The following is a 26,817-nucleotide window of genomic DNA, read 5'->3' on the forward strand; positions in this document are numbered from 1 at the left end:
CCCTGCTGCTGATTGCCTTGCAGCGTGACCAGCTTTGGACCCATCACCACCCGTCTTGGAGGCAGCAAAGCGTTCGCAGGCTGGGGGCGAGCGAGCGGCCCACTGGGCCAACTCAGCCAGGAGCACACCGGCAGCCAGCTCCAGGTTCCTCCTCCGGACTTGGGATACTCCACACAGGCCAGCTGCCTCATTAGTGACACCCAGGCCAGGCACATGTCTCCGAGTTCGTCGAGCCTCGTCCTGGCACTCTGGAGGTCGAAGGTCATCCGTGGGGCATTGATGGGCCACTGCTGCTTTGCTGGCCCCTCTGCACAGCTCCGTGGACCCTGCCAGTGGCAAGTCACCTGATCAAGTGTGGAGGGTCCCTGGTCCAGGCCAGCTCTGCCTTCCCATCTGTCAAGCCCCCGGGAGCTGCTCCCCGCCGGCGCGGCTAGCTCATGCTGCTGGATGAAAGGCTGCTTGCTGCATTGGGTGGAGAGGGAACGGCATGGTTAGAATTCAACCAATGGTCTTGGCTCTGGGCCCGATCCTGCAAGCGAGGGGTGGGGAGGCCCCTTGCGTTGCAGGATTGGATCCACACAGTAGCACTGTAACTATAGGGGGTGGCTAGATTGGGGGTAAGGGGGCAATAAAATAAAAAGGGTAAAACGCGGTGCTGATGCCTCATTCCAGCTCTGGGGGGGACACAGACCAGGGAAGTCTGAAGGAGCTAACCGGGGCTGTGTCTGGGTGGGGGTGGCATTTCCCCCCTGCAGAACTGCACTCTTCCTCCAGCTGATGTAAACCCACGAGTGCTGCAGTGATACACCCAAGTGCCCGTTCCTCTCTGGCCTCCAGCTCCCCTGTGGCAATGAGTTCCACAGCTCACACATGAAGAACTCAGCTCTATGAAAGTGTCTCATACATCGCGGGGCCTTGCAGCTAAAACCCAGAGCCTGAGCCCCAGCACCTCCTGCAGGGCTGAAGCCAGGAGCTGCGGGGTTGAAGCTCTGATCCCCGGTGCCCCCTGAGGGGCTGAAGCCAGGTGCAGCAGGGCTGAATTCTGGAGCCCCGAGCCCCGGTGCTCCCCATGGGGCAGAAGCCCTGAGCCAATGGGCAGAGTTGAGGGGACACGGGGGTGTTGCCCCCCCAAAAAAACTACAGTGCAATGCGAAGCGTTCTGGAAACTCCCACCCCATGTATCTCAATCGGCCCCCCCAGGGTCGGACCCCGCTTCTCCGTGTTTCTCACGCACCATCCTGTTCATTCGGGGGCAGCAACACCACCCTAATAATCAGACCAAAATGGGAATGAAAAGAGAGGAGCAACCCCTGCGGGGGGGCCCTGGGAGCGGGGGGGGGGCAGTTCCCCACCCTGGCACACAGCCCCCTTTAACATTCAGATGGCAACATTGCCAAACCCACTCTGCCCACAGTGACCCAGCAGGTGAATGCTGCTGATGGGGCCCACCAGGAGGGTGTGGGGATGGGCCAGGGAACATTTGGGCTGTCAGGAGTGAGCCAGGGAAAGGTGAGCACCATGGGTGTGTATTGCACAAACACAAACACACACCACAGCAAGCAACAACAATCGAGAAACAGCAGCAGGAGCTGTTCCCAGAGTCTGTCTTATGGGGTGCTGGATCCTAGCCCAGACTGCCCCCAGAGCCCATTCCAGGTGAGCAGAGAGATCCAGTCCGGGTTAGTCACCTGGCCTGCCCTAACTGCAGATCCCACTGGCTAAGCCCCCCACCCCCGCGCCGTTACAGGTGCAGGGAAATCCAGGATCGGAGTCTGTGTTGCCCGAAGAGGATTCTGGAGTTGAGGGGAAGTGATGGAAATGAGCCAGCTGGCAGAACCAAATCTGCCTCCTAGTGGCAGAGTGGGGCAGACACACATCAGGAGGTGGTGTAACCCATGAATTGAAGTTCACTGGTAGGTATCTGGCCCACAGACCTTGAGGTACCAGCAGGCCTAGCGCACAGCCCCAGCAGATACCCGCTTTGCAGGATCTGGCACCGAGGCCAACTGTTCCTGACTGCCGAGTCCTGAAGCGACCAATCAGCTCCACCCGCTTTGTGACAGGAAGTGGCAAGCTCTATCCCAGGGATCAGCTGGTGCCCGGAGGGAGGAGCCCACTGCACTCAGAAATCTGGGGTCCCAAAGGTGATACGAGCTTGGCAGCTTCTGCTTGACCCTGGCAGACGTTTGTCCGTATCACAAAACCCCTGCAAGAGTGCGGAGCAGACCCTGGTGCTCACGAGGCCCGGGCTGGAAGAGCTGGGGAGCTGATGCAGATGAGGGTTCTGGGGTAACAGCGGAGTTGGGCGGGACCGGACTGGACAGATGGGCACTGAAGTGCACCGGCAGAGCTGTGCGTGCGGAATCTCACACTTGTCCATGCTGCGCCCGGCAGGAGCCAGAGCTCCGAGTTCCTCACTTCGCTAAGTTAGCGCAGAAGAAAACTCAGCCTCTCCTGATGCGCCATCGCAGAGAGCTGGTGGCAAAGAGCTGGCAGAGGGCAATGAGGTAGCGAGAAGCAGAGCGATTCCACGCGTGGGCCCAGACCTCAACTGTCCCCGCTCCCTCCCACTCCGCGGGTCTCCTGTTAGTCACTCGCTAGCCCGCGTCTGTTTCACAGAGGGACAAGGACAGACACGCGCCCGCCGGCTCCTCGCACACTGACCTGGCGAAGCTGACTCGCGACTCACCGTCAGCAGCACCTCCTGGTTATCGGCCAGCGCCTGCTTGGCTAAGTAGCGCTCTCGCTTGATCGTCAGCTCCAGCGACCCCGGGACGTCGGGCACCAGCCAGTCGATGAGGCGCAGGAAGAAAAAGACAACGTGCTGGTGGGGTGGGGGGAGGGGAGGGGAGGCGAGGCGAGGACAAACAGACAGAAAATGAGAAGCAGGGACAGATGGACAAAGAGAGAGGCAGGGAGGATAAAGCCACATGGAAAACAAGAAGAAAGGACAAGGTTCAGAGAGGCTCTATTCGCAATGGCCCTCTACTGTTAGTCCTGGCCAGAGGAGAAGGCTGGCCCAGTGGTTAGGGCCTGAACTTGGCACTTAGCCTTGTGGGGCATCAGGGAGTCATGAGGACAGACACATTGACAACCGTGTGGGGCTCAGGTACTAGAGTCCAGGGGCCCTGACAGCTATGCAGATCACAGCCCTACAGCAAAGGAGGGCCGTCCACCCAGCCCCACAGAGAGCAGCCGCTCGCCTCCAGCCCACAGGCTGCAAGCCACTGGCCTATTCACTGAGACTGTTTTATGGTAACACCCGTTGTTTCATGTTCTGTGTGTATATAAATCTCCCCACTGTATTTTCCACTGAATGCATCCGATGAAGTGAGCTGTAGCTCACGAAAGCTTATGCTCAAATAAATTTGTTAGTCTCTAAGGTGCCACAAGTCCTCCTGTTCTTTTTGTGAATACAGACTAACACGGCTGCTACTCTGAAACCTGTTTTAAGCAGCAGGCAGGGTGCTGAATGTGGCCTGGTCCCAGCCCTGCCTTTCAGGCCACACTGGGCACCGTCCAGCCTCTCCCTTTGATTCCCTAGCTCCTGGCCCAGCCCAGGTCAGAATCACCCCCAGTCGACGTCTGGGCACCTTCAACACCTCCAGGTTTACCCTCAAACCAAAACTCTGCATTCCCAGACCTGGGAGCTTCATACCAAACCGCCAGGGGCAGGGAGCGTCTGTCGGATCCTAATGCTATGGTCACACACATAACAATAACGAGGCCTCTCGCCAGAGTCCGAGAGCCTCTGCTCCAGCTGGCCTTGGATACGCAGCACCGATTCGTCGTCCAAGTGTGTCATGGACAGTCATGAAAGTCCTTCAGATGGGGGCGCTGTACAGCCGGCCTCACTGGCATGTTCCCGGCGCCTCTGGAGTGAGCCAGGGAGGGTAGAAAGTCAGGTGAAAATGCCAAATAGTTGGAATGGGGCAGGAAAGACCTTTTCTGGTCCTTGGAAAGGATCCACAGCTCAGGTCTGGTTCAAGCTGGGGTCTCGGGGTGAGGTTTGTGTGCCCAGACTGGTTCCTCTGCCCTTCAGTGCAACCCCCACCCTCGCCCCCCGGAGGTTTCTGATCCACTTGGAAAGAAATAAGCCAAGGTGATGGGCATGGTCCAGGACCCTAAAGCGACCCAGCAGAGAAGAAGGGGCAGCCCTGCCTCTCCCCGCCTTGCTCTCAGCTGCCCGGCCTGGCCTGGGTCCAGCAGGGCTGGCAGGGGCTCTGAGCAGCACAGGGGGCCGGTGGGAGGACCGCCGAGCCCACGCCTGCACGGTGCTGGCTGAGGCTCACCTCGAAAACGATGATGAAGCCCAGGCGGATGGCCAGCAGCTTCCAGTAGAAGAGGGTGTAGTTCCCATTGGCATCCCGGAAGGCTTTGTACCTGGACGGAGGGGCAGCAGCTTAGGGGGGGCTGGCTCAGTCCCCCGCTCGTGAGCCTCACCTTGGTGGGTGGGGCGAGGAAAGGTTACTTGACTGATAGCCCTGGCAGCTCCCACATTCCAACCCCCCCAAACTAGAGCCCCCCCAGGGAACAAGCTGGGAGGTCAGGCCCCACGGCCCAGTCAGCCCAGGGTCCCTGCTGACCTGCCAGTGAGTGGCCAGCCGGTGCCAAGGGCGGGCGGAGCCTTCCTGGCAGCTGCCCTTTGGCAACTGGACGGAGACCCACCAACCTCATCTACACAAGCCCCTGAACCACTGCCCCTGCTACCAGCCCCAGTTTCATTGCACCCAGTGACCCGGTGGTGAACAGCTCCAGGCCCAGCCCCAGGGAAGCCTCTGAAAATGGCCTTGGTTCTGCTCAGCTGGGGAGAGAAGGGTCTTAACTGCAGCTCCCCATCACCCTCCCCCCTCACCCACTCCCCAACCCCCTGTGCTGTCCCTCCCCTTTCCCCATTGCCCCTCCCACCACCTCCCCATGCCGGGCACCTGCACAGGGTGTGGTTGCCGGTGGCCACGTAGCACGGGGGGGAGTAGGCCAAGGTGAAGTTGACGTAGCCCTGCAACTGGCTCTCGTGCTCGTACTGGTAGAGGAGCCGGGGCAGGAAGTCCGAGGTGAAGGCGATGAGGAAGGCCTGAGTGCGCGAAGGACGGGGGTCAATGGCGAGTCATCCGGGACGTCCCCCGGTTCCCCCTCCCCAGGAGTGAGAACAGCTGAGCCAGGGTTCCCCACCGTGGGGCACATGGGGCTGCCACAGGGCGGGTTGAAGGCTCGGGCCACAGGCTGTCCTGCTGGGAGCAGTGAAGGAGAGGAACGGGGCTGGCAGGGGGAGGAGAGCAGCCAAGTCAGTGCAGGGTTTCAGGGACCATATAGAGATGGCGACCTGGAAGGGACCTCGAGAGACCATCTAGCCCAGTCTCCTGGCCTGAGGCAGGACTAAGTATCGTCTAGACCAGTCCTGGCAGGTTTTTGTCTAACCTGCTCTTTAAAACCACCACTGACCGAGATTCCACACCGTCCTGCGGTAACTCGTTCCAGTGCGTAACTGCCCTGACACTGCGGGAGTTTTTCCTAACGTCTGATCTGAACCTCCCTTGCTGCAATTTAAGCCCGTTGCCTCTTGTCCTGTCCTCAGAGGTTAACGAGAACAATTTATCACCCTCCTCATTGTAACAACCTTTTATGTGCTTGAAAACTGTTCTCATGTCCCCTCTCAGTCTTCTCTTCTCCAGACTAAACAAACCAAGTTTTTTCAATCTTCCCTCATTGGTCATGTTTTCTAGACCTTTAATCATTTATGTAGTTCTTCTCTGGACTTTCTCCAATCTGTCCACATCTTTTCTGAAATGTGGCACCCAGAATTGGACACAATACTCCAGTTGAGGCCATATAAACACGGAGTAGAGTGGAAGAATGACTTCTCGTATCTCACTTACAGTATTCCGGCTTATACATCCCAGAATGACATTTGCTTTTTTTGCAACAGCGTTACACTGTTGACTCATATTAAGCTTGTGATCCACTCTGACCCCCAGATCCCTTTCCGCAGCACTCCCTCCTAGGCCGTCATTTCCCATTGTGTGTGTGCAACTGATTGTTCCTTCCTAAGTGGAGTACTTTGCGTTTGTCCTCATTGAATTTCATCCTATTTACTTCAGACCATTTGTCCAGATCATTTTGAATTTTAATCCTATCCTCCAAAGCACTCGCAACTCCTCCCAGCTTGGTATTGTCCACAAACTTTGTAAGTGCACTCTCTGTGCCATTATCTAAATCATTGATGAAGATATTGAACAGAACGAGACCCAGAACCGATCCCTGAGGGATCCCACTCGTTATGCCCTTCCAGCATGATTGTGAACCACTGATAACTACTCTCTGGGAACAGTTTTGCAACCAGTTATGCGCCCACTTTATAGTAGCTTCACGTAGGCAATATTACTCTAGTTTGTTTATGAGACGGTCACATGAGACAGTATCAAAAGCCGAACTAAAGTCGACCTACACCACATCTACCGCTTCCCCCCACCAACAAAGCTTGTTACCCTGTCAAAGAACATTGTCTCTCAAGTCACCTAAGACCAGCTGGAGGGTGTCAGGTGGCAGAGATCAGAGAAGGGGATTGGGAGCCGCAGGGAGACATGTGGGAGCCTGGATGGGTGCCACAGGGCACACCTCCAACCCCAGGCCCCTAGAGAAGCACCAAGGGCAGGGAAAGCTGGGGCGCATGGTACCCTGCTCTGGTAGACTTCTGTCTTCAGATCCCATCCCCAAGGCAGACAAGGCACAATCCACCCTCACCTTCACCGGGGGCACCGCTCCTTTAGCAGCTGGGCTTTGTCCAGTGCTCTGGGGCCCCTGCAGAGTCCTTGTGCTGTGTCAGTAACACTTGCGGGTGATTAGTGTACGAAGGGCCCTGTGTGGGTGGCGCCCACCCCACACAGCTCCTGCCAGGGACAGGCCAGGGGCAGGCAGCCAGCAGAGGCAGCTGGGCAAGATGGAGGAAGGAGGGTGCCAGGGAAGCAGCAGGAGGCTGCTCCAAGCAGGGGGGCAGTGGGAATGTAGGCAGGGAGCCAGCAGGGCATGGAACGGGCAGGGTGAGTCGGGAGAGGACAGGGCATTGGATTGTTCCAGGCGTGCTCAGTGCCTGGCCTGGGGATGCTGTGGCTGGGAACGGCCTCCAAGGAGCCGACTGCACTCACGTTGACGACGACGGAGATCTGAGCCAGGACCTCCAGGATGAGGAACCAGACCCCGATGTCCTGGGTGCGGTAGGCCACCGGGCGCCGGTACTCGCACACAAACTTCTGGGCGTCCAGACGGATCTCCACCCAGTTATTAAGCAGGGCAAAGAGCGGGGCCAGCGGGAAGGCAGCCACGAAGATCGTGATGAACCCGAACTGCAGCACTGCAAGCCCAAGGGAGCAAGGAGTGAGGTGGCTGCTCAGCCAGGGTCTGCTCCCCCATCGCCAGAAGGATCCCATGAAGCGCCTCCTGCTGGGAGAGGCTGGGACTGGAGTACCTGGGCGCACCTCTCCACAGTCACCACTTCTGCCCCACTCCCTACAGCGCCCCCTGCTGCAAATGGCTGGGAGCTCCCCCAGCCAGCGCTCTCTATAGAATGAATAGCTTTTAGTTATAAATCAAACATCTTTCAGGCCTGACCCTGGCTCTCCCTCCAGCCGCGGGGCTGGGTATACAGCTCCCCGCATTAAGGCTGAAGCTCCAGCGACCTGCGGTCTGGGATTTCCACGCAGGCCGAGCCAGAGTCGCTGGGCACCAGCGGCCAGCGCGTCTCCTAACCCGGCCGGCTGCGCCCCTCGCTCACCCATCTCCAGGTACTCGTCAAAGAGCCCCTCGCACTCGATCAGCTCGTAGTCCTCTTCCCATCGCGGGGGCTCCTGGCTGATCTGCGTGCCCCGCACCCTGGCCAGCTTGCGCTTCTGCTGCCAGGCCTTCAGCTTGCTGTGGAGGGGGGAAGAGGGACAGGGGAGAATCCATGGGCTGGCTCTAGGCGTGTGTGTGTGGAGGGTGGAGGCTGCTTTTACACCAGCCAGAGGGGGTGAGGCACATGGCCACGTGCTGCGTCCTAATCTGTATCACACAGGTGTTGTCCAGGACTTCCCTGCAACCATCACAGGTGGAAACTGCCATCTGCTAGAGCCATGGGTCAGTGCCAAGAGCCCCCCAGCCTGGCCAGAGGAGAAACCCGCACTGGATTTCTGAGCCATCCAGACTAGGCCTCCTTTTCCAGTCACTGAACGGACAGATGCACGCAGGCTCCTGACTGTCACCGAATGCTCTGGCCACTTACAAGCATGCCCCCCCGCCCCCCGCCTTCTGGCTCCTGTCTGTGCTGCCCTGAAGGTTCCCAGCCCTATGGGATGGGGTGTAGACCAACACAACCCCAACAACTCCCGGCCGCCTAACACCAAGCCAGCTGGTTTCCTTCTGCTGCCCCATCACCAGGCTCCGCCGGGCACTCACGGGATGACGAACTCCTGGATGTTGCCGATGATCTGCTTCCCCACCATGATGATGAACAGCTGCTGCGCCAATTCGATCAGGCACCCCCCGGGGCCGCACTGCAGGAGCCAGGAGAGACACACAGTCACTCAGGCCATGAACAAAGGGCAAGCTCAGCTGGGCTGGGTTAGCTCAGCAGCTGGCTCGGCCTGCACGTCCCCAGTGCAGAACAACCCAGCCAGACCCAGCCCTGTGGGAGAGAGATCTGAGCCTCCAGAGGTCCAGCCCCCACATGCTCCCAGCACAGGCGAGAGCAGGTCCGCGCTGGGATTGCACGGCGTCTCCAAGGGCAGCCCCAGCAGACTCACAACACGGGAGCCCCCACGCCCTGGGGTCCGTCTTGGCCTGGATCCCATCTCAGAGAGCGGCCACTGCCAAGTGCAGTGATCTGCCCCGGGCAGAATTGTCTGCCTGGCAGCATCAGAGAAGCCCAGCAGGGTCCCTAAGGCCGTTGCGGTGGGACATAAAAGGGTCTCCTAAGAGCTGGGCATGCTGAGGACGGGGTGGAGGGACCCCAAGGGAGCAGGAAGTCTGGTTGGTAAAGGATAAACCATCAAAGCTCTTTGGAGTGGGGACAGGCTCTTTGTTCTGGGTTTGTACAGCACCTAGCGCCCTGGGGTCCTGGCCGTAGCTGGGGCTCCAAGAGGCTCCCTGTGGTGTCCCCCGCCCCCAAGACTCACCTCCTCGTTCCTCAGGCCGAGCAGCGTACCGTACTGCCCAGGGTACCCCACAAACCTGCAGGGACAGGAGAGGCCTGGTCGGTTGTTTCTCTGATCTATGGCAGGGCAGGCATTGACTGGCACATTTCTCACCATGCCTAACCACTGGGGCAGACTGCTGAGGGGTCGGGCTCTCCGTCTCCTCAGGGCTTCGGAGCCAGCCCGGCTGCCTTCCTGCCTTAGCCAAGCACAACTGCATGGGCCCAGCCCAGGGGGACCTCCTCTGGCCTGTGCCACGCAGGGTGGAGCAGGCGGCCCAACGGCCCTTTCTGGCTCCACATCGCCTTGCTCTCGCCCAGGCTGTCCCAGAGACAGAGCCCCCTCAGCACCAGCTGCCCCACCCAGGAAAGAAGAGGCAGGGGAGGGACAGGGGCTGGGTGTGCTGGGGGCAGGGATGCGACCCTGCAAGGCAGTGAGATAGCTGCAGGCAGGGATTCTTCGGGGAGTCTGCTGGACGTGAGCCAGACCCGGCGGTTCTCTCTGACCCTCAGGCTGGCCCCCACGGCCTGCGCTGACCCCTGTCGCCACAGGGGGCCTCCCTCAGCCCTAGCCTGGATCCACCCGGCAAGGAATGGGCCCGCCGGTGCTACAGCCCTGCAGGACCGAAGGGCTCGAGAAAGGGGTCATTCAGCAGCATGTCACTTCCAGCACAGACTCCCCCCGCCCCCCGTACACCAACAAGCGTCACAGAGGCTGTGGGTGCCCGTCCCCGTCTCCTCTCTGAAGCAGCAGCTGCAGCCCAGACTCAGCCCAACCCCTGCTCTGCAGGACAGTCCTGCCAGGGACTGGAGAAGGGACCTAACCCGCAGCCTCTGACATGCCACATGTGCTTTGGGGGGGGGGGGGGGGTCATTCATGACTGGGGCTCTAAGGGCTCCCCCTGGTGGTAGATTTAATCCCTGCAATCCTCCTGCCAGCTGCCTAGATTTCGCATCAGTCCCTGTTTGGGGGGGCCAGGCTCAAGATCGGGGGTTTGAATTCGGGGTAGGTCAGATTTCTGGTTTGTCAGTTCCCAGCTCCAAAACCAATGTCACCTGCACTCCAGCGATGGGAGACGGAAATCAGAACATGTGGGAGGTTTGGGATTTTTTACACATAAATTCGGCATTAAGTCACCTGCTCCGAAGACTTTCATCTGCGGCTAGGAGAGCAGGGCAGCAGCGTCTCTGAGCCAGCCAGCCGGCTGGTTGTGCAAAGCCCCTCGGGGATCTGACCCTCTTTCAGATGGGGGGGAGGGGGCTTCCCATGAAATCTATGATGTGTTAATAATTATAGAGGATTCTGGCAACGCGGGCAAGGACCCACAGGAAGAGGGCAGAGCAGTTTCATGCAGGGCGAGAGGGGGTGATAAATTCAATGGCATATTCATAAACCTCGCCCGCATGTGGTTTTGGGGAGGAATCTCCAAGCCCACAGCTGAACAGTGCATCCATTGTGCAGGGGCATCGGCAGACACATGGCACGGGGATCCCGGGCATGACTGAAGCAGCCAGATGTTCCACAGATGAGTCACAGCTGCCGTTTTGGTCCTTCCAGAGTAACCACATCATTCCTCCCTGGCTGATCACTGCGCACCTTGGATCCAGCCCCTCCCTTCACAGGATGTGATTGAACTGGGGGTTGGCAGGCGGCTCCAAGGGAGGGGGTTCCCCTCCCTAGGAAGGGGTGTCAAGAGCCAGCCACCCCTCCCCAGAACTTATCTCCATGGCCAGGGTCAGAACGGTGTTTGGAAGACACAGAATTAGGGGTAGCGCAACATACCATACGGCCACCCAGCATGCTAACGTGTGCCACGCACAGCACACGCTGCCATATAGGTCAGGCATGCCGACATGCATGTGCCACCATGTAACACGCTTATGGCTCATGGGAGTGTGCCTGCACCGTTTACTGGCGTCATTCGTGTCACTGCAGTGGAACGTGGCGCGGCTCAGGGACAGAACATCTCTCAAGTGGCCGCAGCCTCCAGCTCTGCCCACGGAGCCCGGTTCCCCGCTTCACCGGTCCCCTCTCTCCCTGCCTCAGGGAGGCCCCGGACCAGCCTGCCTCACACGTGATCCCTGTCACCCGGGCCCCTTGCCCACAAAGCCGGGAGCAGCACACCGTCTCACACCTGCCTTTGAAGAAGGCCACGTAGAAGGGGGAGGAGTAGAAGTTGACGAACTGGAAGATGAAGACTTTGAAGGTGAAGGCGTCCTCATGCAGGGTCTGGGTCCGGTGCATCTCTGCGGAGGGGACACAAGGGGGCAGTGTCAGGAAGTCACACATGGGCACTGCCCAGCGGCCACGGTAGCCAGTCAGCTCCCCGGGCCAGCGGGCAGGAGACTACGGGAGGGAGCGTCACTTCCTCTGCCACTGAGGATGCCCCCTTCCCTGCACTCGACATCTGAGACAACCCCAGCTCACGCCGGCACCTCCTGCTGACAGACCAGGGCTCAGACCCTTACAGGATTCCTGCAACAGTTTCTAGTCACAGCTCTGCCATCAGGGCTGAGCCGGGCACAGGAGCAATACACGTCCACATGGAACCCACAGTACAGGAGTCAGGGTGTTTGTCCCGCTCTAGTGACTGGTCCATGTAAGAGGGTAAGAGTCTACTACTACTGCCAGCTTATGGAGTTGCTCCTTTAGCTCAAGTGGGAAAGGCGCTTTTGGCGCTGAATGTCTCCGTTTCAATCCCCCTTGACGACCGATGGTGGGAGGGCTGTTACACAAGTCGGTGGCTGCGGGACTCGAACGCCTATTGCATGAGGTTCTCTCTCCAGCAGGGCCCCTAATGATGCGGGCTCTCAGCTGGCCTGGCTGTAAAGAGGATACAGGCACTCACAGGACCTTCGGTCCCAAGCAACGCCCTGCACAGACCAGTGGAAAGGGCATCAGCCAATCAAAAATTCCATACGCCCACTGGTGACCTTGGTGCGGGGCTTATCCCGGTGGGAGTGACCAGCTGGGTCCCAAAGAGCCTGTCCCTTCCTCCCACACAGGGGACGGGCCGAGGTCTCTGTAGCTGAATTGGCCTGGCATGGAGGAACCATATTTATTTCAGCAGAGCTTGGATCTGCGATACAGCCTTTCCCCGAGCCCTGACGCTGCCCCCACCGCGTTCACACAGCACGGCTGGCACCCAGAAGGTGGCCAAGGCCAGGACGTGTCAGACCTTTGCAAAGGTGCAGGGTGCCCCCCAGAGCTCGCCTGAGGTGGCACCATCCAGCCCTTGAAGCCCCAGAAGCCAGAGTAGCCATGCTCCCCCGCACACAGCTCCGGGGCTGGGCCTAGGCTGAGGTCTCTGCAGGACAGTGGGAGCAGCCCGGGGGGAGCCCCAGCCGGGCAGCACTGCCAATGGCTTCTCCTACTCACCCCACCGGGTGAGCTTCTCCGCCAGGGAGGTGTAGACCTGGCTCATGAGGAGGATCAGCACCAGGTTCACCAGGGTGCTGCTGATGTTCGCTATGTTCCCAGCCTGTAAAACAGCGAGACAAGCAATGCGCTTCCCTCCCGGGAGCCTCGCCAGCCCTGGGAGCTTCCCACATCACGACTCACCCCTGGCTCCTAGCCAGCACCAGCTCCCAAGCTCTTCACAAAGGAGGTCAGTGTCACGAGCCCCATTTTACAGATGGGGAAACTGAAGTGCAGAGCAGGGCAGTGGCCTGCCCCAAGGCAGAGCTGGGAATAGAGCCAGGTCTCCTGAGTCCCAGTGCAGAGCACTCACCCCACAGCCCTGCCCCAGGTCCGGCTGAGCCCTGGCATAGACTTTCCGGGTGGGCTCCTCTCCAGCAGCTGCACAGTGCTGGCTGGGGCTCCGCTATTCGCGGCCTTAGGAGCTGCCGTCAGCCAACGTGCCCTCCACAGCTAGGTGGCCAGCAGCCGACTGACAGCGCTGGGTCCAAGCAGGGTCCGTCAGAGCTCCCTGGGAGCTCACAGCACCCCAAGCACAGCCGGACCACAGGGCTGTCCGGGAGGGGGTGGCTCCGAGTCCCCGCAAGGCACAGGACTCACCTGGGTCATGAGAATGGCGTTGCCCGTGTGATACATCATCACGCTGACGATGCCCCGGTACATGATCACGGAGACCAGGAAGATAATCACCACGCACAGCTGGGAGGGGGCAAGGGGAAGCCCAGGCGTAAGCAGCAGGAGGTGGGCGGCCCGGCGCTGGACTCGGGGAGTGGACGGCACGCGGAGCAGCGAGTGCCCCCTGCTGGACTGCTCCACTTTGCCAGCGAGGCGCAGGCTCTGAGCCTTCTGACCTGCCAACACCCGGCCCGGGCCTGCCCTGGGCTTGATTCTCTTGTGGGGGTGGGTGAAGTGAGGGGTCTCTGGGGCCCGGGGCTGGTGTCGAACACTCTGGGGGGGAGTGTTAGCACCCCCATGCAGGTCTCGGCGCAGCTTTGGGGGACACTCTGTCACTCTGCCAGGCCACTTCGACACGTTCCTGGTGGAAGGAGCCCACCCCAGGCGGCCGAAGGAGGACAGATGTCCCGTGGAGACGGGCAGTCCATCCTTCCCACCCGCGCCAGGGGCTCCTTTAACGGGGGGCTTCAGGAGAGTGACCCCTGCTGGGGGAAGCTGGAAGTGACACCCGATCCAGGCGCTGTCTGCTCTAATCGTCTCCATTCTCTTTGCCATGCCCGTTAACGATCAAAGCTGTCAGCACCCAGCCCAAGTCATGGGGCCTCTCTCGCAACCCGCCCATGCTTCCCAGCTCCGCCGGGGTCCCTGCATGCTGCGCTGGGGGGAATCTGGGGTGGGAGGATAGGGAGCCCTTTGGGCCTAAGCTTCCCCAGGTCAGCGGGGTTTAAATTCACTACGACCATGGCTGGCATGAGATGAGTTTTCCGGGTCTCAGTCCCGGGTGGAGAGGAAGGCTGGCTTGGGGACAGGGCCCGAGCTAGGAGGCAGCGGAGCGGTGTTCGGTGCCAGAAGCCTGTGCTCCTGCTAGCAGGAGAGGAGGGAAAAGGGCTGGAGACAGGAATCGCCGTCAGCACTCTCCTCGCCCTGCTCCGTGGCAGATGAGTTTGAGCCCCAGCCAGCCAGTTCAAAGAACAGGGCAGTGTCCCGCGCGGGCACGTCTCCACCTCACTGAGGCAGGGGATGTCAGTCCGGGCCCTGTCCTCCTCCTTACCATGATGACAATGGCCACGGAGCCCGTCAGGACACGGGAGAGACGGTCCCGCCTGGGGAAGTATGGCTCCTTCACCCCCGTGATGGGGTTCTGCTCCATCCATGGGGCCATGGCAGCGAACTCAGGCCTGGGCCGCTCCTGCAGGAGGGGAAACGGAGCCAGAGGGGGATTTAGCCCCCATTCACCTGGCATGACTGGTGTGGTTCCCCCTCCCAGGGCATCCCCGCTGGGGAGAGAACAGGCTCTGCTGGACTCTTCTGGACAGCTGGGCATCCGCAGGCATGCCCAGCCCCTGCAATCTCCTTGCTGAGTTAAATGGGAGTTCCCAGCGTTACAACCGCTGGTGTTTGTGCCCTATTGTGGGAGGGCAAGTGACTTCTTTTCGGGGGAAATGGGGCTGATGCAAACTCTGGGAAGGTTCCGTGCTTCAGAGGACACTGTTAAAACAAGGGGCCAGACACGCTGAAGTAGCTTCCCTAGGAAATCTCTAGGAGGAGGCTCCTACCCACAGATCTCCTTTCGGCGCATCACCCTGCGGGGGCCTTTTGTCCACTTAGGCCCTATTCAGGGGCTCTCCAGAGAGGCTAAAGGGGTGACTCTCACACTCACGGGGGTGCTAGTTCTGAGCATAAGCGGCGCAGAAATTGGGAGCCCAGAAGAACCTCCTAGGGGGGTTGAAGAACTAACCACCAGCCACAGCCCTGGTTCGAGTGGGGCGATCTCTGCTCAGCTGTTTAGCACGTGTGCAGGTTCCTTTATTGTTTAATCGATTTTCCCTGTAATGCTTTTACCATACGAAGCAATGTACTTGCTGAGGAAGAGCTGGGTGGTGCCGTATAACTTCAGGCAACGCACCATTTGCAGCCTCTGGAGAGAAAGCAAAGTGCCAACGCTGGCCACCTGCCAGCCTGCTTTGCTGGGCAATAGCACTGTGTAAGCAGGGGGCTGCACAGCCTGGAAATACCCCAGGCAGCAGCGAGAGAGACGCAGGTCTCCACCCAAGGGAGGGGACAGCTGGGGAGCAGAAGGGTGGGGGCTCCTGGTGGGCTATTGAGGGGGATACAGGAACGGTGCCACCCGCCAACTCAGTGCCACTGCTGGGGGAGTCGGTGCATCACCGTGCTCGGCCGTGCTCCCGTGTCTGGGACGGGTGCCAGTTAGTGGTTGGAGGCCTGAAGAGAGAGTCTCCTTAAACGTCACTGGTCTGTGCCTGAGCTTTGGGGCAGGAGGTCTCGTTCCCTGCAGGGGGAGGTGTGTATCCAGCCATAGCCCCCTCTGGCCTCAGGGAGGAGACAGAAGGATCCCCGATGCACACACTTGCACCCATCCTGGCCAGCAAGGTGGCCTGGCGGCAGACGGACAGAGCCAGCCGCGGTGGATGGATGGTCGTGGGAACCCACCTCCTCCTCTTGGAAGTCCATGCAGTCCCAGTGGTGAGCCAGCATGGCGCTTTTCCTCTTCCAGTACTCCAGGAAGGTCACGGCCCAGAAGGACATGAAGACGCTGAAGAAAACCGTCCCGGGGTGATCAAACAGGTACCCGACCTGCAGGGGCACAGAATAGAGGGGCCACACGGCCTCTTCACCAGACGCAAAAGCCCTTTCCCCCTGCACATGCATTTACATCTTCACCGCCTCCATCTCACACCTCTAGCCTTGCTCCCTATAGCGCCTCCTGCTGGTATGGGGGTAGCTGGATGCTCTCCTTGAGCCGGTGCCCCTAGACCTTTCCCACCTCGAGTGGGACAGGCCGGCGCTAGTTCCTGGGGCCGACACTACTGTGCCATTTCCTACAGCGCCTCCTGCTGGGAGATGCTGGGACTGGAGCAGCCAGGGGCTCCCCTGCAGTCAGAGCTCCAGTCCCCTCCCCACAGCTCCGAGCAGCGCCAGCGAAGGGAGCTCCAACACATGGCTTTGTGGGCGTCTGTGCAGGGAAAACCCCAAAGGTAGGGATTTCTCACTGCATCGAGCTGGGCCCCCTTGGGCAGCAGGGTCTGGGCCCTGTCTGCATTAACCCCCAAGCAGCCTTCCCTTACCTTAGCCATGGGGCAGATCTCCGAGATGTTCCAGGTCTCACACGTTTCGCAGAGCGGACACATGAGGAACTGGCCTCCGCTCTCACAGATCTCCTGCCTGGGGGGAGTGAGCACAGGGCTGGGTTAGCATCCATATCAAAGCACCTCGCTGTTTCGCCCCCACCCCCTTTCTTCTCACAGCAGTGACCCGATGGCTTTTGCTAGGCCTGGGAGCGGAGAGTGACGGGAGCTGCTGGAGTAGCCCCTATAGCCCCCCTCCCCCTCCCCCGCAACTGCCCTGCCCCACCACAGTAACGGAGGCTGGAGGCGGCCTGTGAATTCCTGGGTCTGAGGGCTGGATGGCAGGGGGGGGCGGCTGGGGGAGGGGGGAAGGGTAGCATGGCAGCTGTCTTCCTCACACACACCACGTCCCATTCCCCCCCCCGCTCCCCACCCCAGCCCCACAGACTCACGCTGGCGTGTTGGTTCCCATGGCAAACAGGCCTGCGAGGAAGATCATGGTGCCCACGGCCGCAGCAGGGAGCAGCCAGGCTGTGTAGAAGCCTGCAGAGGGGACGGGCACGTGAGACCAGCCCCTGGAGGAGGGCGACACCGGGCACAGGAGACCCCCTCCCTCCCCTCTCCATCAAGGGTGGGGCACCAAGACCCCTGGGGCTGATGCTCTGTGTGGCTTGGGGCAAGTCCCTCCCTCGTCTGTGCCTCGGTTTCCCCAGCTGTAAAATGCGGACAACAATCCCGCCCCACCTGGCAGGCTGGAGGCAGGACTAAGGCACTCACAGAGCTCCCCATGGCACCTCGCTCGCCCTCTTCCACCCCACGCCTGCCCACGCCCCTGTGGAGCAGGAGCACGGGGCACCAGGGCAGCATCCACATGGCACTGCTGGCACTTAGCAGCAGCACCAAGGGAAAGAACCAGGAGAACTGCCCATGTGGTCCTGCCCCACGGCCCCTTCCGTATCAGTCAGGGTGCTGGGAGTCTGCCTCTGCTGGCCAGGACCCCGAGAGCCCTGGGCGGTGCCACCAGGCAGCACAGCCTGGGTGAGCCCGGCTGGGGGCAGAGAGAAGCCCCAGGGCTCTGTGTGTCCAGCAGGCTCCAGGAAGAATCCCCGTGATCCCCATCCCAGCCCCAAGCTGGCCCCTGGGATGCTCTAGGGGGCGGGGGCGGTGGGGCAGAGGCGGACAGAAGGGAGGAGGAGGTGGGCTCTCACCTAGCCAGGCGAAGTAGATGGCAATCTTCTCCCCGAAGTACTCGCGGATGTGATCCAGTGGCTGGTACCGGTACCAGCAACCCCACTGGGCCCAGAAGCGGTAGAGGACTTGGCGAGGGTTCAGGGCGTCATCGGGGACCTCAGACTCAGGCGTCTCGAAGGGGCCCTGGGTCAAGGCAACAGAGAGGGAGGTGGGTCGGCCACCTGCACAGCAAGGATGGGACAGGGTCTCTGCGGTGCCCAGGACCCCCGCCTAGTGCCAGCTGAATGGCTGCAGTGACCAGCCAGGACCTGCGGAGCCAGCAGCTGCCCCCCCGGACCTCCGATCCCAGCTCCAGAGGGACGGCTCCCTCCCAGGCCCCCCCATCCCAGCTCCAGAGGGACGGCTCCCTCCCAGGCCCCCCCATCCCAGATCCGGAGGGAAGGCAGCCCACCCGGCAGCCCCTACCTCGTGCAGTGGGAAGGCAGCAGCGTACACCCGCTCGTTCAGCAGCCGGTTGATCCCGATCTCGGCGCGTTTCCGCTTCCCGTAGACGGTGCGAGCCAGGATCTCATAGACCTGCCGACCCGAGGTGCGCGGCACCATCAGCAATGCCTGCCCTCGCCAGGGCTCACACAGAGCAGGAACCCAGCAAGCCCCGGCTAGGCACAGCCTTGTGGAGCTCACAACCTGGGCCTTGGGACGCTAACGGGAGCCTTTGCATTGACCTTTCTGGCCCAGCCCCCAGGGCAGGAGCTGCCCGCGGCTCTGATGCCCCCACACTCCCCTTGGCCTGTGCTAGATGCAGGGCAGAGGGAGCCTTCCTGACCCTTCCCCAGGCAATCAGCCATGCCCTAGAGCCTGAGATTGGATTCGAACACACGTCGCTGGTTCTAGCATTTCCCACCAGCTGTGGGGCCCACAGAAGCTAAAGCACAGAGCTGGGCCTGAAGCCATGAAGGGGGAATCTGGGTGGGGGTTTCCACACAGAGCTGGTGGGCTGGATCTGAGGGGTGGTTAAATCAGCCCATTAGAGAGCGAGGGGATTTCGATCTGGCCTCCCACCACATGACGGGTCCGCGGAGCTGTCTCTAGTGCGATGGGCAAGAGGGTTAATTCTGGACCCAAGCCTGAACCTTCAGCAGAGCCGCCCCTAGCAGAGCAGCCGCAGAGCTCAGGCTGCCTGGCATGGCTGGCGCAGAGGGGGGCAGGCCCCTGAGGTCCCCAGGCTCCCCCCACCCCACTTACGATGCAATGTCGCTGGGTGTTGCTGAAGTAGGAGTCCCGGGAGTCGCTGCCCAGGAACCTGGGGGGATAAACAACAAACAGCCTCGCTGCAGTGGGGCCAGGGGAAGAGAGAGCCAGGACGGTGCTGCCTGGCGGGCTTGGTCCCTGGGCCTGGGGTCCCCTAGGGTTGCCAGGTGTCCGGTTTTCGACGGGACCGTCCAGCTGAAAAGGGAACCTGGCAGTGTCCGGTCAGCACAGCTGACTGGGCGCTAAAAGTCCAGTTACCTGCAGTAACCGGCCTCTGCCACTGGGGGGTGGGAAGAGCAGCAGCTGCTGCTGGAGCCTGGGGGCGCAGCTCTGCCTAGCAGCTGCTGCTCTTCCCACCCCCCAGCCCCATGGCGAGAACTGGGTGGCTCCTGGACCAGGCTCCAAAGTAGGTCCCAGCGCCATCCAGGGTGGGGTGGGGGTGTTACCTGTCTGCCCCCCACACCTCCCACTGTGCCCCGATTTCCCCAGCCCCTCACTCAGGGACCCCCCTCCCTTCTCCGCTGTGCCGCGATTTCCCCACCCCAGCCCCTTGCCCCGGGGGCTGACCCCTGCCGTGCCACGCTGTGCCCCGAATGGACAGACTCGGCCTCAGCTCCTCCCAGCCCGGTTCTGCTGGCACCAGCTGAGTCCCAGGGGAGGGGGAGTGAGCAACGGGGGCGGGGGGGAGAGCAAGCGACAGAGGGGGTAAGGGGAGCACACTACAGGTGGGGCCGGGGGGCCTCAAAGGAAGAGGTGGGGCAGAGGGCGGGGCCTCGGGGAAGGGGCAGAGCAGGGGTGTTCGGTTTTCAGGGATTAGAAAGTTAGCAACCCTACCGCTGCCTCCAGCCAAGCCTCAGGGGGACCCTGCGAGGTGTTGGCTTTGCTCCAGCGCCCTCGAGAGGGTCACGCGGGCAACACATGGTCTCCTCCGCCCAGGGATTTATTCCAGGCCCGTCACCGGGGTATCTGAGCGCCTTCCAGAGTGCAGGACGTGCCATGAGTAGCAGGAAGGGTGGCCCAGTGGTCAGGGAAGCAGCCTGGACTTGGGAGGCCTGGGTTTGAATCCCTGCTCTGCCACAGACTCCCTGTGTGACCCTGGGCATGTCACTCAGTGTCTCTGGGCTCTCGGCCCAGCAGGGCCCAACCCCAGCCAGACTCCCGGGAAGTGGGGGAGGATAAACCCAGTCAAGACAGGGAACTGCTCAGATACTGCGGTGATGGGCCGGGGGCCAAGAACCTGTGAGTCACCCAGCCCCCAAAGGGATGGGAGGGTCCATTCCTGACCCTCCCAGATATCCTGACACGCAGCAAGGGAAAGGGCCCGATCCAGCCCCGCTGCCTTGGTGGGAGCAGGCTGGGCATGAGCCTGCAAGACGCAGCACCGAGCCAGCACGTGCTGCATGGCGGGAAGTGGCTGCTCTCAAGCACCCAGGCAGCCGCTGCCTCTGAAAGCCCTTCCAGTCACCTGCCTTCACCGTCTGCTGGCCTCTCTGGGAACATCCCACTGGCAGGGTGTGACGAAGTGGGACTGTTCTTAATGTTTCCTCTGAATAGTCTGGGGGTGCCTCAGTTTCCCCTATGTAGTTCTTAAGTATCTAGGTGGTGGGGTAATGGTGTATGATCATTGCAGAGCCCTAGAGGGCAGGTGTGTGTAGGGGTCTGGACACAGGGAATGGCCGACACCCTGTTTCCTGGCACGGAGGGGCAGAGGATGCTGAATGCTCCGAGGTCAGACCCAGGAAGGTGGAAGCTGTGTGCCCTGCAGACAGGCTGCTCACAGGAAGGCGACTGCCCCAGAGTCCTGCCTGGCTTCATGGGGAGCAGTTCCAGAGCATCGCCCGGGGACTCCGTGACACAGGGCCAGGCCCTCAGCAGGGGGCTTCCCTGCACAAACAGCCCAGGAGGTGAGGGCTGGGAGTTACTTTCCTGGCAATGCTTCCACTCGCCCCCCTGCCTTGAAATTCAGACTAGGATCTGCCCCCGGTTGCTTGACTACAAACTCATCTGTGTCAAGGGCTGGAAAATCTCTTCCCCTGAGATGGGCACCAGGGGCTCTGATCAATTGCTCTCACAGAGCCTGGCAAACCAGGTCCCACAACAGCCAGTGGTCAGTCAGGGCTCGGAGAAGGCCCGTGGGCTAGGGGTCGTGGCTCAGGAGCATTAGCAGAGCTGGGGGGGGGCAGCACAGGTGGGCATCAGGTGTGTTTGGCTGGCTCGGTACATAACTATACAAAGCCAAAGGGCTGGGATGTCAGGGGGGCTGCGGGTCGGGATTGAGGGGCACCGGCAGAGCTGGGCCAGGGAAGCTATCGATTTTATGAACATCACGTTCAGCCCCAAGCAGCTGCCTGGCGAGTTACCCACACGGCATCGCTGGACAGGAACTCGCGGGCACCAGGGGAGGGTTTCCCTCAGCCCCAGCCCACGGGGAGCGGCTGCCCCCTCCTCTCCCCTCCCCTCCCCGGCCCGCTCGCCCGCCCAGACTCACTTGTCCAGCTTGGACCGTCGGAAGGCGCAGGTGTAATAGTCCACGGGCTGGTTGGGAATGTGCCGGTGCAGCAGGTTGGGGATGCACAGACTCCCCAGGACCCCGGCGGAGCTGTTCCAGTCCGGGTTGGGCTGGGCCTGCGGTCAGGATTGAGCGTCAGGGCTGGGGGCGGCCAGGGGAACCTCCCCGACAGACAGTCGCCTCCGGGCGGAGACGGGGCCCGTCCCCCCACTACTTCCTACCCCCAGGGGGGCCGAGCGGAGCTGGGGACGTGGGGGCTGGGATAGTAGGGGGCTACGGGTCGGGATTGAGGGGTGCCGGCAGAGTTGGGTAGGAGGCACCCTCCCCCAGCAAAGGGCAATGGGGGGCCGGTGGGAGAGACCCCGCCCCGCTGGGGCGCACGGACCTGCAGGGGGGCTCGCATGCACAGCTCCTCGGCATAGTACACCAGCACGTCCCACGGGGCGCTCAGCTTCAGGTAGTGGATGGTCTTCCGCTTGCTCCGCATCTCCTCCTGGGGGGGAAGCAGGAGGGGGCTGAACACGGAGCCCCCAGAGGGGCAGAGCTGCCATGTGCCAGCGTCCAGGGGCAGCTCCAGGCCAGGGCCTATAGGGCAGGGATGGGACACACAGCCCTGGGGTCAGGCAGGAGACAGCCGCCTTCCCCCCCACTGCCTTCACCTGGGGCCAGCAAGGCCTCGAGATCCCCCCAATGCACAGTCACCCCAATCAGCAGCAGCCAGGCCTGGCTGGAGCAGGGAGGAACGTGGGACGGGGGCAAGGCCTTGGGAAGGAGGGACATGGTGAGGGCCTGGGGGGCATGGGATGCAGCAGGGGCCTGGACCCTGTGGGGAGCTGGGGCTCGGAGGAGGGGACACTGCAGGGGGTCAGGCCTGGAGCGGGGAGGGACATGCCAGGGGCCTTGGTTGCCAGGCATCCAGTTTTTGACCGAAACACCCAGTCAAAAAGGGACTCTGGGGGCTCCGGTCAGCGGGGCAGTGGGGGCTGGGGGCTAAGGCAGGCTCCCTGCCTGCCCAGAATTCACATGGCCGCCAGCTCCCTGTGGCTCCTAGGCGCGAGGGCGGCTCCGGGCGCTGCCCCCACCCCTAGTGCTGGCTCCGCAGCTCCCATTGGCCAGGAACTGCAACCAATGGAAGCTGGGGGGCAGCACCTGCGGGCACAAGGGCAGCACACGACACCTCCCTGGCCGCCCATGCGGCTCGGAGCCTCAGGGACCTGGCGGCTGCTTCCTGGGAGCTGCGGTGAGCCCCACCAGGACCCCACACCCCGAACCCCCTCCCACAGCCCGCAGTCCCCTCCTGCACTCAAACTCCCTCCTGGAGCCCGCACCCCGTCCACACCCTGCCCTAGCCCCCTACTGCGCCCCAAACCCTTCATCCCCGGCCCCACCCCGGAGCCCGCACCCCCAGCCAGAGCCCTCACCCCCCTCCCACACTCCAACCCTCTGCCCCAGCCCAGCTAAAGTGAATGAGGGTGGGAGAGAGCGAGCAGTGGAGGAAGGGAGGATGGAGCGAGTGGGAGCGGGGCCTCGGAGAAGGGGCTGGGATGTTCGGTTTTGTGCGATTAGAAAGTTGGCAACCCTACAGGGGCTTGGGGCCCAGGGGGAGAGGGACCGGGGGAGGGGTCTGGGGGGGGTGGGACACAGCAGGGGTTCAGGGCCCAGGAGAGAGGAAGGATGCGGCCGTGACCGAGGGGGGAGGCACATGGCAGGGGCCAGGGGGCCAGGTGGTGGAGGGACATGGTGGGGACTGGAGCGGGGAGGCACATGGCAGGGGCCCTAGGCCCAGAGGGGAGGAGAGACATGGCAGGGGCCCGGGAGCAGGGATGCGGCGGGTACCTGGGTGGGAGGGTCACACCAGGGGCCCAGAGGGGAGGAAGGAGGAACACGTTGGGGACCCAGGGTGGGGCAGGCACACGGCAGGGGCCTGGGGCCCAAGGGGGAGAAAGGAGGAACGCGATTGGGACCCAGGGGGGGTGAAGCACGTGGCAGGGGCCCGGGACCCAGGGGGAGAAGGGACGCGACAGGGACCTGGGGGAGGCACGTGGCAGGGGCCCGGGGCCCAGGGGGAGGAGGGACACGACAGGGACCTGGGGGGAGGCACGTGGCAGGGGCCCGGAGCCCAGGGGGAGGAGGGACGTGACAGGGCCTGGGGGGAGGCATGTGGCAGGGGCCCGGGGCCCAGGGGGAGGAGGGACGTGACAGGACCTGGGGGGAGGCACGTGGCAGGGGCCCGGGGGGAGGAGGGACGCGACAGGGACCTGGGGGGAGGCATGTGGCAGGGGCCCAGAGCCCAGGGGGAGGAGGGACGCGACAGGTCCTGGGGGGAGGCACGTGGCAGGGGCCCGGGGCCCAGGGGGAGGAGGGACATGACAGGGACCTGAGGGAGGCACGTGGCAGGGGCCCGGGGCCCAGGGGGAGGAGGGACGTGACAGGACCTGGGGGGAGGCACATGGCAGGGGCCCGGGGGGAGGAGGGACGTGACAGGACCTGGGGGGAGGCACGTGGCAGGGGCCCGGGGCCCAGGGGGAGGAGGGACGCGACAGGGACCTGGGAGGAGGCACGTGGCAGGGGCCCGGGGCCCAGGGGGAGGAGGGACGCGACAGGGACCTGGGGGGAGGTACGTGGCAGGGGCCCGGAGCCCAGGGGGAGGAGGGACGCGACAGGGCCTGGGGGGAGGCACGTGGCAGGGGCCCGGGGCCCAGGGGGAGGAGGGACGTGACAGGGACCTGGGAGAGGCACGTGGCAGGGGCCCGGGGCCCAGGGGGAGGAGGGACGTGACAGGGACCTGGGGGAGGCACGTGGCAGGGGCCCACGGGATAAGTCTCTCCTCTCACCTTCTCCATCAGCAGCCCGGCATTTCTCAGGTTGTTGAGGAACTTCCTCTTCCAGTGCTCGCGGTGCCCGTCTGTCCGGTCGTCTCTGGCCAGCTTCCCCCTCCTCTTCTTCAGGGGGCGCACCTTCTCCTCCCAGACCAGCACAAAGTCTGCGGGGGCAAAGGGGAGGGGGCTGCAGTCCAGCCCTGCAGCGGGCCAGGGGGTGGGAGCCTCCCGCAGGGCTGGACTCACGGTGATAATAAAGTACCAAGACCAGGATGGGAGGGGGGGGGAGGGCAGCAGCCCTAGGGCCCCTAGGGTCGGGTGGGGGCCCACACATGCCACCACTGCCCCCTGCTGGAGGGAACATCAGCCTCCCTCTGGCACATGAAGCCCTCGTTCTCCACCAGCGGGGGCTCCTCACCGCTAGCCTTAGTGGAGATTCCCCTGGCACTGCAGCGGGCGTGGCCTCGGGCTCTGCGGCAGGACTGTCTAGCTGGCGAACAGGAAGCCCCTGCAGCCGCAGCCCACAGGTGTGAGCAGGGCACTGGGGAGGGAGGGAGCATAGAATCATAGAATATCAGGGTTGGAAGGAACCTCAGTAGGTCATCTAGTCCAACCCCCTGCTCAAAAGCAGGACCCATCCCCAATTAAATCATCCCAGCCAGGGCTTTGTCAAGCCTGACCTTAAAAACTTCTAAGGAAGGAGATTCTACCACCTCCCTAGGCAACGCATTCCAGTGTTTCACCACCCTCCTAGTGAAAAAGTTTTTCCTAATATCCAACCTAAACCTCCCCCCACTGCAACTTGAGACCATTACTCCTTGTCCTGTCCTCTTCCACCACTGAGAATAGTCTAGAACCATCCTCTCTGGAACCACCTCTCAGGTAGTTGAAAGCAGCTATCAAATCCCCCCTCATTCTTCTCTTCCGCAGACTCAACAATCCCAGCTCCCTCAGCCTCTCCTCATAAGTCATGTGTTCCAGTCCCCTAATCATTTTTGTTGCCCTTCGCTGGACTCTTTCCAATTTATCCACATCCTTCTTGTAGTGTGGGGCCCAAAACTGGACACAGTACTCCAGATGAGGCCTCACCAATGTCGAATAGAGGGGAACGATCACGTCCCTCGATCTGCTCGCTATGCCCCTACTTATACATCCCAAAATGCCATTGGCCTTCTTGGCAACAAGGGCACACTGCTGACTCATATCCAGCTTCTCGTCCACTGTCACCCCTAGGTCCTTTTCCGCAGAACTGCTGCCGAGCCATTCGGTCCCTAGTCTGTAGCTGTGCATTGGGTTCTTCCATCCTAAGTGCAGGACCCTGCACTTATCCTTATTGAACCTCATCAGATTTCTTTTGACCCAATCCTCGAATTTGTCTAGGGCCCTCTGTATCCTATCCCTGCCCTCCAGTGTATCTACCACTCCTCCCAGTTTAGTGTCATCCGCAAATTTGCTGAGAGTGCAATCCACACCATCCTCCAGATCATTTATGAAGATATTGAACAAAAGCGGCCCCAGGACCGACCCTTGGGGCACTCCACTTGACACCGGCTGCCAACTAGACATGGACCCATTGATCACTAATGTAGCCAAGCAAAGGGCTTTGGATCGTTTCGTTACTGCTCAGGACAATGTACGTTAGCCGGTAGAACCCTCTGCCACATGATGTTGCCAAGGGAATGAGATGTGGGGAGCACACGTTCGCAGAGCAAGCAGGGTCATGGGGCTGGGACGCAAGAGATGGAGGGTCACTTCTTGGCTCTGCTGCTGACCCCCTGGGTGTCCTTTAAAAAGTCACTTGCTCTTTGTGCCTCTGCCTGGGGCAACGAGCATCTCTGTGCCCAGCCCCCAGAACAGCCCGGGAGGCCCATTGGCAGTTGGCACAAGGCAAAAGATCTCCGGGGCTGCTCTACGGCAGATTGCAGAGGGCAGAGACATAGGGTGGCATAGAGACACCTGGGTCCCCCTCCTGGGCTGCACTGGACCCAGCTCACACAGCCAGAGAGGGCCCTGCGCGGGCACATGTCCCTCTCTGGGCTCCTCTGGCTGGAGCCCACTGGGCTCTTCGGAGAGCCTGGGCTGGCAGCCACCCACTCCCAGCTGGTTCCCCCGTGGCACGAGCACTGCTCCCAGACAGGGGGCCCAGGGGGCTGCCAGGGCAAAGGGGCGCTCACCAATCTGGGTTTGCCCATCTCGGAAGTAGTTGCCCCTGACGTTGGGGCTGTAGCCTTCGTCAGCGTGCACGTAGATGGGATCGTCCTTGTCCTCTTCCTCCTGTGGCCAGGAAACAAGAGGGGCAGGGGAGGCATGTTGGGGGCAGAGGAGGTGCGTTGGGGGCAGGGGAGGCATGTTGGGGGCAGGGGAGGTGTGATGGGATCAGAGAGAAACCGTGCAGCTCCCGCGCCCTGGGCCAGCCTCGTCCCCACGCCCAAGGTCGGATTCGTTGTTTCTGTGGGGGGGAGCAGGGAAATGTTTCCGTGCTCAAGAAACCTAGAGGAGGAACCTAGAGCCAGATGGGCTGCTTCACCCCACAGCCCTGCCGATGCCTCTCAGTCCAGACCCGCAGCCCCCCTGATATCCCAGCCCTCAGCTCACCCCACACCAGCTCTGCCAGTGCCCCTCACGCCCGACCCGCAGCCCCCTGCCAGACCAGCCCTGGGCTCACCCCCTCACACACACACACAACCCTGCCGGTGCCCCTCAGT

At 61.8% G+C, this 26,817-nt stretch overlaps 1 protein-coding gene across 1 annotated transcript in view; it reads right to left on the reverse strand.

Moving 5' to 3' along the window:
• Positions 1-352: 352 nt before the first annotated feature.
• The window catches only part of LOC140900101 (anoctamin-7-like), a 29,903-nt gene continuing 3,438 nt past the window's right edge, over positions 353-26,817 (reverse strand). Inside the window, exons 2-23 of the mRNA XM_073316729.1 lie at positions 26,287-26,386; positions 24,128-24,276; positions 21,679-21,786; positions 21,273-21,409; positions 18,779-18,836; positions 17,999-18,109; positions 17,551-17,716; positions 16,795-16,885; positions 16,343-16,439; positions 15,708-15,851; positions 14,308-14,445; positions 13,182-13,280; positions 12,543-12,645; positions 11,299-11,410; positions 9,147-9,201; positions 8,428-8,525; positions 7,769-7,905; positions 7,143-7,348; positions 4,929-5,074; positions 4,293-4,383; positions 2,665-2,824; positions 353-462 (exon numbers count right to left, since the gene is read on the reverse strand). Coding sequence (XP_073172830.1) covers positions 431-462; positions 2,665-2,824; positions 4,293-4,383; positions 4,929-5,074; positions 7,143-7,348; positions 7,769-7,905; positions 8,428-8,525; positions 9,147-9,201; positions 11,299-11,410; positions 12,543-12,645; positions 13,182-13,280; positions 14,308-14,445; positions 15,708-15,851; positions 16,343-16,439; positions 16,795-16,885; positions 17,551-17,716; positions 17,999-18,109; positions 18,779-18,836; positions 21,273-21,409; positions 21,679-21,786; positions 24,128-24,276; positions 26,287-26,386 — 2,538 coding nt within the window. The 3' untranslated portion in view covers positions 353-430. The remainder of the gene's footprint in view (positions 463-2,664; positions 2,825-4,292; positions 4,384-4,928; positions 5,075-7,142; positions 7,349-7,768; positions 7,906-8,427; positions 8,526-9,146; positions 9,202-11,298; positions 11,411-12,542; positions 12,646-13,181; positions 13,281-14,307; positions 14,446-15,707; positions 15,852-16,342; positions 16,440-16,794; positions 16,886-17,550; positions 17,717-17,998; positions 18,110-18,778; positions 18,837-21,272; positions 21,410-21,678; positions 21,787-24,127; positions 24,277-26,286; positions 26,387-26,817) is intronic.

Source organism: Lepidochelys kempii, chromosome 18 (genome assembly GCF_965140265.1).
Source record: "Lepidochelys kempii isolate rLepKem1 chromosome 18, rLepKem1.hap2, whole genome shotgun sequence".
Taxonomy (NCBI): domain Eukaryota; kingdom Metazoa; phylum Chordata; order Testudines; family Cheloniidae; genus Lepidochelys; species Lepidochelys kempii.